This window comes from Oncorhynchus clarkii, chromosome 6, assembly GCF_045791955.1.
Source record: "Oncorhynchus clarkii lewisi isolate Uvic-CL-2024 chromosome 6, UVic_Ocla_1.0, whole genome shotgun sequence".
Classification (NCBI taxonomy): Eukaryota; Metazoa; Chordata; class Actinopteri; order Salmoniformes; family Salmonidae; genus Oncorhynchus; species Oncorhynchus clarkii.
The window spans coordinates 46,354,486-46,368,830 of NC_092152.1; the positions used below are offsets into that span (position 1 = coordinate 46,354,486).

General features: G+C 42.9%; 1 protein-coding gene across 9 annotated transcripts in view; it reads left to right on the forward strand.

Moving 5' to 3' along the window:
* Nucleotides 1–14,345, forward strand: part of LOC139411215 (SEC14-like protein 2) — a 41,939-nt gene that overhangs the window by 12,071 nt on the left and 15,523 nt on the right. For all 9 annotated transcript variants that reach the window (XM_071157208.1, XM_071157212.1, XM_071157214.1 and 6 more), the window contains 6 exons: nucleotides 2,369–2,431; nucleotides 2,620–2,808; nucleotides 6,616–6,711; nucleotides 8,306–8,366; nucleotides 9,257–9,340; nucleotides 9,639–9,745. In XM_071157208.1, coding sequence (XP_071013309.1) covers nucleotides 2,369–2,431; nucleotides 2,620–2,808; nucleotides 6,616–6,711; nucleotides 8,306–8,366; nucleotides 9,257–9,340; nucleotides 9,639–9,745 — 600 coding nt within the window. The remainder of the gene's footprint in view (nucleotides 1–2,368; nucleotides 2,432–2,619; nucleotides 2,809–6,615; nucleotides 6,712–8,305; nucleotides 8,367–9,256; nucleotides 9,341–9,638; nucleotides 9,746–14,345) is intronic.

Below are 14,345 nucleotides of genomic sequence, written 5' to 3' on the forward strand. Positions count from 1 at the left end.
CTCTATCGTTATGTGCTCCCCATACTGTACTGTCTTTAGTCATCCTATTTAGCTAACCTGCCTAAGTATGCTGCAGAGCTGTCTGACAAAATAAACTAAGAAAAAAAAGAAATGTCCTCTTACTGTCAACTGTGTTTATTTTCAGCAAACTTAACATCTGTACAATTTTGGATGAACATAACAAGATTCAACAACTGAGACTAAAACTGAACAAGTTCCACAGACATGTGACTAACATAAATGGAATAATGTGTCCCTGAACAAAGGGGGGTCAAAATAAAAAGTAACAGTCAGTATCTGGTGTGGCCACCAGCTGCATTAATTACTGCAGTGCATCTCCTCCTCGTGGACTGCACCAGATTTGCCAGTTCTTGCTGTGAGATGTTCCCCCACTCTTCCTCCAAGGCACCTGCAGGTTCCCAGACATTTCTGGGGGGAATGGCACTAGCCCTCCCCCTCCGATCCAACAGGTCCCAGACGTGCTCAATGGGATTGAGATCCTGGCTCTTCGCTGGCCATGGCAGAACACAGACATTCCTGTCTTGCAGGAAATCACGCACAGAACGAGCAGTATGGCTGGTGGCATTGTCATGCTGGTGGGTCATGTCAGGATGAGCCTGCAGGGAGGGTACCACATGAGGGAGGAGAATGTCTTCCCTGTGACACACAGCGTTGAGATTGCCTGCAATGACAACAAGCTTAGTCCGATGATGCTGTGACACACCGCCCCAGACCATGACGGACCCTCCACCTCCAAATTGATCCCGCTCCAGAGTACCGGCCTCGGTGTAAAGCTCATTCCTTCGACGTTAAACGCGAGTCAGACCATCACCCCTGGTGAGACAAAACCGCAACTCTTCAGTGAAGAGCACTTTTTGCCAGTCCTGTCTGGTCCAGCGACGGTGGGTTTGTGCCCATAGGGGACGTTGTTGACGGTGATGTCTGGTGAGGACCAGCAGGCCTCACCAGGCTTTTGCTGACAGTCTGAGCACTGATGGAGGGATTGTGCATTCCTGGTGTAACTTGGGCAGTTGTTGTTGCCATCCTGTACCTGTGCAGGTGTTGTTACACGTGGTCTGCCACTGCGAGGACAATCAGCTGTCCGTCCTGTATCCCTGTAGCGCTGCCTTAGGCGTCTCACAGTACGGACATTGCAATTTATTGCCCTGGCCACATCTGCAGTCCTCATGCCTCCTTGCATCATGCCTAAGGCATGTTCACGCAGATGAGCAGGGACCCTGGGCATCTTTCATTTGGTGTTTTTCAGAGTCCGTAGAAAGGCCTCTTTACTGTCCTAAGTTTTCATAACTGTGACCTTAATTGCCTACCTTCTGTAAGCTGTTGGTGTCATAACGACCGTTCCACAGGTGCATGTTCATTAATTGTTCATGGTTCATTTAACAAGCATGGGAAACAGTGTTTAAACCCTTTACAATGAAGATCTGTGAAGTTATTTGGATTTTTACGAATTATCTTTGAAAGACAGGGTCCTGAAAAAGGGACATTTCTTTTTTTGCTCCTGTTTAATTTGACTAGTTCTTCAAAGTAGATAAGGCATACTTTCGCGAACTTTCTCCGTCCCTCTCGTTGTTTGTTGTGTACATTCCACCCTCATGCAGTCTGTTTATTTGACCTAATTTAGCAGACGTAAAAGTGTATCCGTCCAGAGATCTGTATATAATGACGAGATGCTCATGTCTCCACGCTAACAATGGGAGTCGTTGTCCCAAAGGCAGGAAGGAAGGCAACAAGCTTAGTTCCAAAATAAGCCCATAGAATTGCATTGTGCTTATTTTAGATAGAATTTGTCAAGAATGAAGCTTCTCACTTTGCCTCTTCCTCTCTGATCCATATGTCTGAACCAGAAAAAAACTTTCACAAAGGAATGTGGTCATTGTAGTTCATTACCACATTTCAGCAGACTCATACTAATGAAAACTACAAGTCCCTTCAGCCCAGTGTCCCACATCTGCCTTGACTTGATTTTTCTCGTGAATGGATCCATTTTTCTCTAGAGAAATGGCGCAATGGGCTCGCAAAAAAACACATAACTAAATGGAATTCAAGTAATTTAACCAATGACGGTCAATTAGTTGTTTAATAACCCCTTAAATGACGAAAGGTCAGTTAATCGCTCAGCTCTATCATTTCCTGAAGTGTGTAGTGTATTATCCCCTTTATGCTGATGGGGTATTTATGCAGGTTGTCACACTGGCAGTCTAAACCTACTGATCCACTTAACTCACTATAGTCACTGTTCTCCTGACACAAACAGAGTGTTTGTGTGCGTGAGAGAGAGAGAGATATTTCAATCCATTACATGTAAAACTATTGGAGCCATTCATGTTCTGTCATGCTTTATTTCCAGCACCTTGACTTCAGGAAACACATGAAAGCAGACACAATCACCACAGAATGGCAGCCTCCAGAGGTATGACAGTCTGTTATCACACTTATTCAATTGACCTATTAGCAGAGTATATATTTTTTAATATTTTATTTATTATTATTAAAATATCAAATAGGCCTAAATACTGAAATAGTTTACATTTGATAGTGCCATGTTATTAGTCTGTTACCATGGTGTTAATAGTGTGTTTCCATTGCATTTGTGTCCAGGTTATTGAGAAGTACCTGTCTGGTGGGATGTGCGGGTTCGACCGGGAGGGAAGCCCCATCTGGTGGGATGTCATCGGCCCTGTGGACCCCAAGGGCCTCTTCCTGTCTGCCTCTAAACAGGACTTCATCAAGTCTAAGATCAGAGACTGTGAGATGCTGCAGAAGGAGTGTGACCTGCAGTCTGAGAGGGTATGGGGAGGTTTCATTCATATAAATATAATTATTAGAATGGGGATTCCCATTTAAATCAATGTTGCCACTATCTATGGTTTTCAGTACTATATGTGGAGGGTCAGGAGTTTTACATGAATATACAGTATGTTTGACAAGACCAGGAAAAACCCCTGGCACCAACCTTACTGAGATTCTATACCACTAATGAAGTGTTCCTGTAGAATCTTTGTCATCCTTGTTGAATACCCTACCTATGGTCACAGATCTGACATACACTATATATAGACAATTAGGCTATTTCAGCCACACCCATTACTGACAGGTGTGTAAAATCGAGCACACAGTCATGCAATCTCCATAGACAAACATTGACAGTACAATGGCTTTACTGAAGAGCTCAGTGACTTTCAACGTGGCACCGTCATAGGATGGCTCCTTTACAACACGTCAGTTTGTCAAATTTCTTCCCTGCTAGAGCTGCCCCGGTCAACTGTAAGTGCTGTTATTGTGAAGTGGAAACGTCTTGGAGCAACAACGGCTCGGCCGTGAAGTGGTAGGCTACACAAGCTCACAGAACGGGGCCGCCGAGTGCTGAAGCACGTAACTCATAAAAATTGTCTGTCCTCTTTTGCAACACTCACTACCGAGTTCCAAACTGCCTCTGGAAGCAACGTCAGCACAATAACTGTTTGTAGGGAGCTTTATGAAATGGGTTTTCATGGCTGAGCAGCCACACACAAGCATAGGATCACCATGCGCAATGCCAAGCAGTGGCTGGAGTGGTGTAAAGCTCGCCGCCATTGGACTCTGGAGCAGTGGAAACACGTTCTCTGGAGTGATGAATAATGCTTCACCATCTGGCAGTCCGATGGACAAATCTGGGTTTGGCGGATGCCAGGAGAACGGTACCTGTCCGAATGCATAGTGCCAACTGTAAAGTTTGGTGGAGGAGGAATAATGGTCTGGGGCTGTTTGTCATGGTTCGGGCTAGGCCCCTTTGTTCCAGTTAAGGGATTTTTTTACGCTACAGCATACAATGACATTCTAGACAAGTTTGTGCTTATATCTTTGTGCCATCAGTTTGGGGAAGGCCCTTTCCTGTTTCAGCATGACAATGCCCCCGTGCACAAAACATCTGATATATGGCTTTTTCTTTGCAACTCTGCCTAGAAGGCCAGCACCCTGGAGTCGCCTCTTCACTGTTGATGTTGAGACTGGTGTTTTGCGGGGTACTATTTAATGAAGCTGCCAGTTGAGAACTTGTCTGTTTCTCAAACTAGACACTCTAATGTACTTGTCCTCTTGCTCAGTTGTGCACTGGGGCCTCCCATTCCTCTTTCTATTCTGATTAGAGCCAGTTTGCGCTGTTCTGAAGGGAGTAGTACATAGCGTTGAACAAGATCTTCAGTTTCTTGGCAATTTCTCGCATGGAATAGCCTTCATTTCTCAGAACAAGTAGAAGAAAGTTATTTGTTTCTGGCCATTTTGAGCCTGTAATCAAACCCACAAATGCTGATGCTCCAGATACTGAACTAGTCTGAAGATGGCTAGTTTTATTGCTTCTTTAATCACTACAACAGTTTTCAGCTGTGCTAACATAATTGCAAAAGGGTTTTACATTTAAACTCAGTTTTTCACAATTCCTGACATTTAATCCTAGTAAACATTCCCTGTCTTAGGTCAGTTAGGATCACCACCTTAATTTAAGAATATGGAATGTCAGAATAATAGTATAGTCCAGGCTCTGTCGTAACCGGCCGTGACCGGGAGGTCCGTGGGGCGACGCACAATTGGCCTAGCGTCGCCCGGGTTAGGGAGGGCTTGGTCGGTAGGGGTGTCCTTGTCTCATCGCGCACCAGCGACTCCTGTGGCGGGCTGGGCGCAGTGTACGCTAGCCAAGGTGGCCGGGTGCACGGTGTTTCCTCCGGCGCATTGGTGCGGCTGGCTTCCGGGTTGGATGTGCGCTGTGTTAAAGAAGCAGCGGCTTGGTTGGTTGTGTATCGGAGGACGCATGACTTTCAACCTTCGTCTCTCCCGAGCCCGTACGGGAGTTGTAGCGATGAGACAAGATAGTAGCTACTACAACAATTGGATACTACGAAATTGGGGAGAAAAAGGGGTAAAATTCAAAAAAAAAAAATAATAGTATAGAGAATTATTTATTTCAGCTTTTATTTCTTTCATCACATTCCCAGTGGGTCAGAAGTTTACATACACTCAATTAGTATTTGGTAGCATTGTCTTTAAATTGTTTAACTTACGTCAAACGTTTTGGGTAGCCTTTCACAAGCTTCCCACAATAAGTTGGGTGGATTTTGGAACATTCCTCCTGACAGAGCTGGTGTAACTGAGACAGGTATGTTGACCTCCTTGCTCGCACATGCTTTTTTTGTTCTGCCCACATATTTTCTATAGGATTGAGGTCAGGGCTGTCCTTAAGCCATTTTGCCACAACTTTGGAAGTATGCTTGGGGTCATTGTCCATTTGGAAGACCCATTTGCGACCAAGCTCTAACTTCCTGACTGATGAGATGCTGCTTCAATATATCCACATAGTTTTGCTTTCTCATGATGCCATCTATTTTGTGAAGTGCACCAGTCCCTCCTGCAGCAATGCTCCCCCACAACATGATGCTGCCACCCCTGTGCTTCTCGGTTGGGATGGTACTCTTCGGCTTGCAAGCCTCCCCCTTTTTCTTCCAAATATAACGATTGTCATTATGGCCAAACAGCTCTATTTTTGTTTCATCAGACCAGAGGACATTTCTCCAAAAAGTACGATATTTGTCCCCATGTGCAGTTGCAAACTGTAGTCTGGCTTTTTTATGGTGGTTTTGGACCAGTGGCTTCTTCCTTGCTGAGCGGCCTTTCAGGTTATGTCGATATAGATACTTTTGTACCAGTTTCCTCCAGCATCTTCCCAAGGCCCTTTGCTGTTGTTCTGGGATTGATTTGCTCTATTCGCACCAAAGTACATATCTCTAGGAGACAGAACGCGTCTTCTTCCTTAGCGGTATGATGGCTGCGTGGTCCCACGGTGTTTATACTTGCATGCTATTGTTTGTACAGATGAACATGGTACCTACCTTCAGGCGTTTGGAAATTGCTCCCAAGGATGATCCAGACTTGTGGAGGTCCACAATGTTTTTTCTTGGCTCATCTCTTTTGTTTTTCCCATGATGTCAAAGCAAAGAGGCACTGAGTTTGAAGGTAGGTCTTGAAATACATCCACAGGTACACCTCCAATTGACTCAAATTATGTCAATTAGCCTATCAGAAGCTTCTAAAGCCATGACATCCTTTTCTGGAATTTTCCAAGCTGTTTAAAGGCACAGTCAACTTAGTATTTGTAAACTTCTGACCCACTGGAATTGTGATACAGTGAATTACAAGTTAAATAATCTGACTTCTGACTTCAACTGTATATATATATTTGTTTTATGTTTGTATTTGTTGGGATTAATATATTGTTTATTTGTATCTGTTGGGCTTTAGCTTAGGTTATCCTTTAGAGTCAAGTATATTTGTCTAGGCTCAGTTGTTCCTTGACTAGCACCATTCACTGTCGATGTTTCCAATGTTATACCTTCTAATAGTAACTGTATCCACTGGTGAATTGGGAGAGAGTGAGGTGATTGCCATCTAAGAGCCAACATCTTTTTTTGTCCACGTACTTTTGTTCATGTAGTGTACATTTATTAACACTTTTCCTCTCCCTTCCACTTTCTCACTCTGTTTTCTGCCTTCCTTCTCATCACTCTCTCTCTTTTCCGCCCTCTCTCTTTGTCTCTCCATCTCCATCTGTCTCACTCTCTCCTCCAGCTCGGGAGGCATGTGGAAGCCATCACTATGATCTATGACTGTGAGGGGCTGGGTCTCAAACATTTGTGGAAGCCTGCCATCGAGACTTACGGAGAGGTAAACTAAATGTTGTGTCTTTACTATCATGAACTGAAGACTGATAGTTTTTATCAAAGATTCTCTGTAATTAGTTACTACGCGATCAACTGATTAATCACGTAACTAATTAATTAGGAAGTCGGGGCACCAAAGAAACATTTTCAGATTACAAAGTTATCATTTCCTAAAATAACTTTTCAGATATTTTATCTGATCAATTAGTTTTTGAATTAATTATTTAATTTACCTCACGTTAATCTCATTCCAAACGTCGTAAATTGTTGGTTATCTGCACGAACCCAGTCTTCACTATGAGTCATCCATACATCAATTGTCTTAAATCATTTATTTATTACTAACTAACTACTAACTAAATAATTCACAGAAATGCATAACCAAACAAACAAACAAGGTAAATGTAATGATAGGAAAATGCGCCCTAGTGGGCTAAACCGGCATGGCGGCTTGTTAGATAAAAGGGGAAGTGGGGGTCGACTAAGAAGTCACTACAAAGTGATAACTATAACAATTGAAATGCTAATCCTTTGCACATGAATGCTCACTCAGTCGGGAACAATTGCAATCAATATATATATTTACGCTCTGTGTCGTCTTGATCACTGTTGAAAAGTTCATTTCTTTTGTAGAATTGTCCGTCTCTCTCCCTCTCTCTCTTGGTTGTGGTTAGAGGTGATTGTTCAGAGTGACATTCGTTATAGAATGGATGTTTCGGTGGTTGTCGTTCTTCGCGTTTAATGATGCCGAATTCCTAGCTGCAGACTAGTAATCAATATCAAATACTTTTTCTTATTCTGTCGGTATCGATAGTCTTAAGAGTTTAACCACGTGGTATGGTTAAAAGATTCAGCAATGGTCTACAACCTTTGTTCCCCTCCTAATGGAGAAAAACGTGGTCTGCAACCTTAAGCCATCTCGTAATTGAGGTAAGCTCGGTCTGCTGATCGAAAACCCGAGTGGGGTTTTTATTGGGAATGGCAGAAAAGGCTGTCCCAGGATGTCTGACCCTAATTGGGCTCGGGCGGTCCCCTGATTTAGTTCAAATCAAAAGGGAATTGTATTTTTCTTCATTAAACAGTCCAAAATCATATTACACAATTATACAAACAGTATCATACGCACTCATTCATCTTATACAACAATTAGATGTAAACCTCATATCTGAGGCTATTATACAAACAGCGTTACGGTAATGTGGCTACACAGTCTCCCATGAGCTTTCCCAAGTTGTGACAAACGGACCAGCTGGATTCTTCACCGATCTTATATACTCTCCCTGGAACATGAAATTTGTTCGTACCTCAAGTTCTGTGAGGTGGAAGGATTTCCTTTGTCCTCTATGAAAGTTTACTCTCTCTCCACTATGTGTCCATGAGAAGATCCTTTCAGCAATTTACTACCTCTGACCACAGCAGCCTAGTTGAAGGAGGCAAGGGGGAGGCAGGGAGAGGGGGATGGGGTTGCTATACCCAAAGAGGCCAATGTCATGACAACACACACACACACACACACACACACAGAGTTCTGTTGAATCCATAGGGGGAGGGGGTGATCTGAGATGATACTGTCTGATCAAAGTGTTGTATCCTTACAGATCCTGACCATGTTTGAGGACAACTACCCTGAGGGCCTCAAGAGACTATTTGTCATTAAAGGTAAGTTTCACCACCACTTTTTCGTCATATCAATCTATTATATTTGGATGTGGAGAAATGATCTGGAGAAGACCAACCATGCTATCGTTTCTTTGTACATTTGAAAAAGATAGATCATAAAGAAACCATGAATAATGGACACAACTCTTTAAACATCGAATCCGCATTTGCGGAAACAGAGCCACTGTTTGCCCCACCACCTTTGTTATTATTTTGGTTTTGTTGATGAAACGGAGAAGAGGAACGTCCGGCAGTATTTATAAAAAAATATATTAAAAAATGCAGTACATATTCTGCTGTTTTACTACGCGTGCAATGATGTCCGAGGGAAAAGAACCATCATCATTGTTTGCAGTAAATTCTTTGTTGTTGTAATATCCCAAACGGAGGTGGCAATTTCACCAATTAAGGATTCCAGAGGGAGATGTTACCCCTTAGTATCCCAGTAGTTGTAACGATCGTCGTAGGTGGAAGAAGGAGTAGACCAAAACGCAGCGTGGTAAGTGTTCATGTTGTAAATTTAATCAAAACTGAACACTAAACAAAATAACGAGAATGAAACAGTTCTGTCAGGTGATACAGACAAAACAGAAAACAAACTACCCACAACTCAAGGGCGAAACCAGGCTGCCTAAGTATGGTTCTCAATCAGAGACAACGATTGACAGCTGCCTCTGATTGGGAACCATACCAGGCCAAACACATAGAAATACAAACATAGAATACCCACCCATATCACACGCTGACCAAACTAAAAATAGAAACATAGAAAGCAATCTACGGTCAGGGCGTGACAGTAGTAAACTTACTTATGTTGTGTGTCTCACATCTCTCAAACCTTATTTAGACAGCATTGTATCACACTTGTTCTCTCTTTTCCCACTCCTTAGCCCCCAAGCTCTTCCCCGTGGCCTACAACCTCGTCAAGCACTTCCTTAGTGAGATCACCCGCAACAAGATCATTGTCCTGGGTGGTAAGACACTTCCGTATTTCCATTTGAATGTTCCCATAAAAATATACTGTTCCAGAATGCTGAATCATGTCACCTCTATGCATGGCATTTCTATTACAGTAGGAACATTCCATACGCTGTGAATACATACAGTAGTATATGGTTGCATTGTCTCTAACTCTACCCAGCTTAACCCTTCTGGTCAGTAAAGGTAATGAATGCACTCACTGTAAGTCGCTCTGGATAAGAGCGTCTGCTAAATAACTCAAACGTAAAATGGCAATATCAGTCTCTCTCTCTTTACCTGTCTGTTCTGCAGCCAACTGGCAGGAGGTGTTGCTTAACTACATAGACCCAGAGCAGCTTCCTGCTGCGTACGGAGGGAAACTCACCGACCCGGACGGGGACTCTCGCTGTAGGACCAAGGTGAGCTCACACCACCAGGAAGTGGGTTGCTTTTTTCATGACCCCCCCCCGAAATGAGACGAGAGATGTCCAATGCTGTAGTCATAGCTGCTCTTCAGTAGATTTAGGAGAAAAATTAAATTATACATGGCGACAACATTTAGGGCTTGCAGTGCCACCTATTACTAGTTGCTCCACACCTGCCTAAGGGCTTTTGCAGTAGGAAGGACTCAACATGCTGCAATATTGAAGCCATGCTGTGAGATGAGAGCAGCTTTGCTTTGCTGCCTGCAACCACAAGATGCTGCAGGCAGGGCTAATAACGTTCCTAAAATACATCCTGCTACTAGTGGGGCCAGTGGAATTAGATGAGGATTCTCTGTCAGACTGTTGGACTTTGTATGTGTGATACATTGAGATTGTGGGCTATATATCACCATGAAACAATTCACAATGAGTTTCGAGTCTTTTTATTCCTTCTCGTCATTGAGATGTTATAGGAGTTCCAGATGGCTTCCTTAGTCTGCTTCAACAGTTACAGTCTGCTGATTGGGTATTTTTCGAAGACAATGCCGCATGGATCTGCTTATTTTTGCTCTTCAGTTCAATTCTGCCTTGCCACAAATGACCTTGCTGCCAGCCAGCTACAACCTCTCAATGGCTCTGTAGTCATCTACCTGCCAGTAAATGCCATAACAGTTGAGCCTAGATGCATTTGAAATGTTCTTACCTAGGAAACTGACCCTTGCTCTGATGTCTCTGTAGATACATAGGTAGAGATGTCTTCCTAACCTGGAGAGGAGCAGGAGGAGTAGGAGGACAGGTCTTTGTCATCCCAAATGAGACCCAGGAAATGACCTTTTGAAATCTTCCGGAAGACTAAGATTCCACGGACTGAAATTCTCCCTAACTTCATGATTCCATTTTACTCAACTGAGTAATTTAGTCATTCAACACAGGATTGAACAGGAACTTCAGCTTTTATCATTAGTAGCTATCCTATGGGGTTCTATGGAGTGTTTAGATCAGGGACTTAGTTGGTAATCTCGGTTAACCCAGAACTAAATTATTGCGTAATTTGGTCAGATGCCATCTGTTAGGTTCTGAACAAACAGAGAAAAACTCAAACGGACGACTAGAAAAAGCTCAAACCCAAGTTTATTTACCCACTGGGTCATACAGCTGCAAAGACAAGGTATGATTACACAAGCACATATAACCTCCTACTAGGCAGGGTCAACTCCTTACACATCTAGACAGCCAATACATCTCTGTTGCTAGGCAGGAACTTATTGGTTCCTCTCACTGGGGTAGTCATGGCCCTGCCTGATGCTAGAACCTTCGTGGGTGTGGAAGTGTATGTACAGTGCCTTGCGAAAGTATTCGGCCCCCTTGAACTTTGCGACCTTTTGCCACATTGCAGGCTTCAAACATAAAGATATAAAACTGTATTTTTTTTGTGAAGAATCAACAGCAAGTGGGACACAATCATGAAGTGGAACGACATTTATTGGATATTTCAAACTTTTTTAACAAATCAAAACTGAAAAATTGGACGTGCAAAATTATTCAGCCCCCTTAAGTTAATACTTTGTAGCGCCACCTTTTGCTGCGATTACAGCTGTAAGTCGCTTGGGGTATGTCTCTATCAGTTTTGCACATCGAGAGACTGAATTTTTTTCCCATTCCTCCTTGCAAAACAGCTCGAGCTCAGTGAGGTTGGATGGAGAGCATTTGTGAACAGCAGTTTTCAGTTCTTTCCACAGATTCTCGATTGGATTCAGGTCTGGACTTTGACTTGGCCATTCTAACACCTGGATATGTTTATTTTTGAACCATTCCATTGTAGATTTTGCTTTATGTTTTGGATCATTGTCTTGTTGGAAGACAAATCTCGGTCCCAGTCTCAGGTCTTTTGCAGACTCCATCAGGTTTTCTTCCAGAATGGTCCTGTATTTGGCTCCATCCATCTTCCCATCAATTTTAACCATCTTCCCTGTCCCTGCTGAAGAAAAGCAGCCCCAAACCATGATGCTGCCACCACCATGTTTGACAGTGGGGATGGTGTGTTCAGCTGTGTTGCTTTTACGCCAAACATAACATTTTGCATTGTTGCCAAAAGTTCAATTTTGGTTTCATCTGACCAGAGCACCTTCTTCCACATGTTTGGTGTGTCTCCCAGGTGGCTTGTGGCAAACTTTAAACAACACTTTTTATGGATATCTTTAAGAAATGGCTTTCCTCTTGCCACTCTTCCATAAAGGCCAGATTTGTGCAATATACGACTGATTGTTGTCCTATGGACAGAGTCTCCCACCTCAGCTGTAGATCTCTGCAGTTCATCCAGAGTGATCATGGGCCTCTTGGCTGCATCTCTGATCAGTCTTCTCCTTGTATGAGCTGAAAGTTTAGAGGGACGGCCAGGTCTTGGTAGATTTGCAGTGGTCTGATACTCCTTCCATTTCAATATTATCGCTTGCACAGTGCTCCTTGGGATGTTTAAAGCTTGGGAAATCTTTTTGTATCCAAATCCGGCTTTAAACTTCTTCACAACAGTATCTCGGACCTGCCTGGTGTGTTCCTTGTTCTTCATGATGCTCTCTGCGCTTTTAACGGACCTCTGAGACTATCACAGTGCAGGTGCATTTATACGGAGACTTGATTACACACAGGTGGATTGTATTTATCATCATTAGTCATTTAGGTCAACATTGGATCATTCAGAGATCCTCACTGAACTTCTGGAGAGAGTTTGCTGCACTGAAAGTAAAGGGGCTGAATAATTTTGCACGCCCAATTTTTCAGTTTTTGATTTGTTAAAAAAGTTTGAAATATCCAATAAATGTCGTTCCACTTCATGATTGTGTCCCACTTGTTGTTGATTCTTCACAAAAAAATACAGTTTTATATCTTTATGTTTGAAGCCTGCAATGTGGCAAAAGGTCGCAAAGTTCAAGGGGGCCGAATACTTTCGCAAGGCACTGTATATGAGGTAGGACTGTAGTAGGAGAGTCATTGTGGTGGGCCCCCCTCCCCAAGGTTTCTTCTCACTTCATCTGTTGACTTGACCTCGAGTCGAATTCCTCACTCGTCCCTTGTTCCACAGCCGGTCTGCCTTATCAGAGACTAACTAGACTGTTGCCCTTTGCCTCCCTCCTTACAAACAAAAAATGAACTTTCTGCACTTCCCCCTTGTCTCACTCAGTAAATTTCCATACACCAAATTCTTATCCACCCTTTATTGACCCCAACATATACATTCATTATACATGTCAAATAATCAATAAGTTCTATTATGGTAACAGGAATAATTATATTTCAAGCTACAATCCAATAGTCCCTCTTTTTTTTTAATAGTATCTCCATACTGTTCAACAATTAGGGTAGCCTAGTGGTTAGAGCGTTGGACTAGTAACCGAAAGGTTGCAAGTTCATATCACCGAGCTGACAAGGTACAAATCTGTCGTTCTGCCCCTGAACAGGCAGTTAACCCACTGTTCCTAGGCCGTCATTGAAAATAAGAATTTGTTCTTAACTGACTTACCTACAGTGCCTTGCGAAAGTATTCGGCCCCCTTGAACTTTGCGACCTTTTGCCACATTTCAGGCTTCAAACATAAAGATATAAAACTGTATTTTTTTGTGAAGAATCAACAACAAGTGGGACACAATCATGAAGTGGAACGACATTTATTGGATATTTCAAACTTTTTTAACAATTCAAAAACTGAAAAATTGGGCGTGCAAAATTATTCAGCCCCCTTAAGTTAATACTTTGTAGCGCCACCTTTTGCTGCGATTACAGCTGTAAGTCGCTTGGGGTATGTCTCTATCAGTTTTGCACATCGAGAGACTGACATTTTTTCCCATTCCTCCTTGCAAAACAGCTCGAGCTCAGTGAGGTTGGATGGAGAGCATTTGTGAACAGCAGTTTTCAGTTCTTTCCACAGATTCTCGATTGGATTCAGGTCTGGACTTTGACTTGGCCATTCTAACACCTGGATATGTTTATTTTTGAACCATTCCATTGTAGATTTTGCTTTATGTTTTGGATCATTGTCTTGTTGGAAGACAAATCTCCGTCCCAGTCTCAGGTCTTTTGCAGACTCCATCAGGTTTTCTTCCAGAATGGTCCTGTATTTGGCTCCATCCATCTTCCCATCAATTTTAACCATCTTCCCTGTCCCTGCTGAAGAAAAGCAGGCCCAAACCATGATGCTGCCACCACCATGTTTGACAGTGGGGATGGTGTGTTCTGTGTTGCTTTTAGGCCAAACATAACATTTTGCATTGTTGCCAAAAAGTTCAATTTTGGTTTCATCTGACCAGAGCACCTTCTTCCACATGTTTGGTGTGTCTCCCAGGTGGCTTGTGGCAAACTTTAAACAACACTTTTCATGGATATCTTTAAGAAATGGCTTTCTTCTTGCCACTCTTCCATAAAGGCCAGATTTGTGCAATATACGACTGATTGTTGTCCTATGGACAGAGTCTCCCACCTCAGCTGTAGATCTCTGCAGTTCATCCAGAGTGATCATGGGCCTCTTGGCTGCATCTCTGATCAGTCTTCTCCTTGTATGAGCTGAAAGTTTAGAGGGACGGCCAGGTCTTGGTAGATTTGC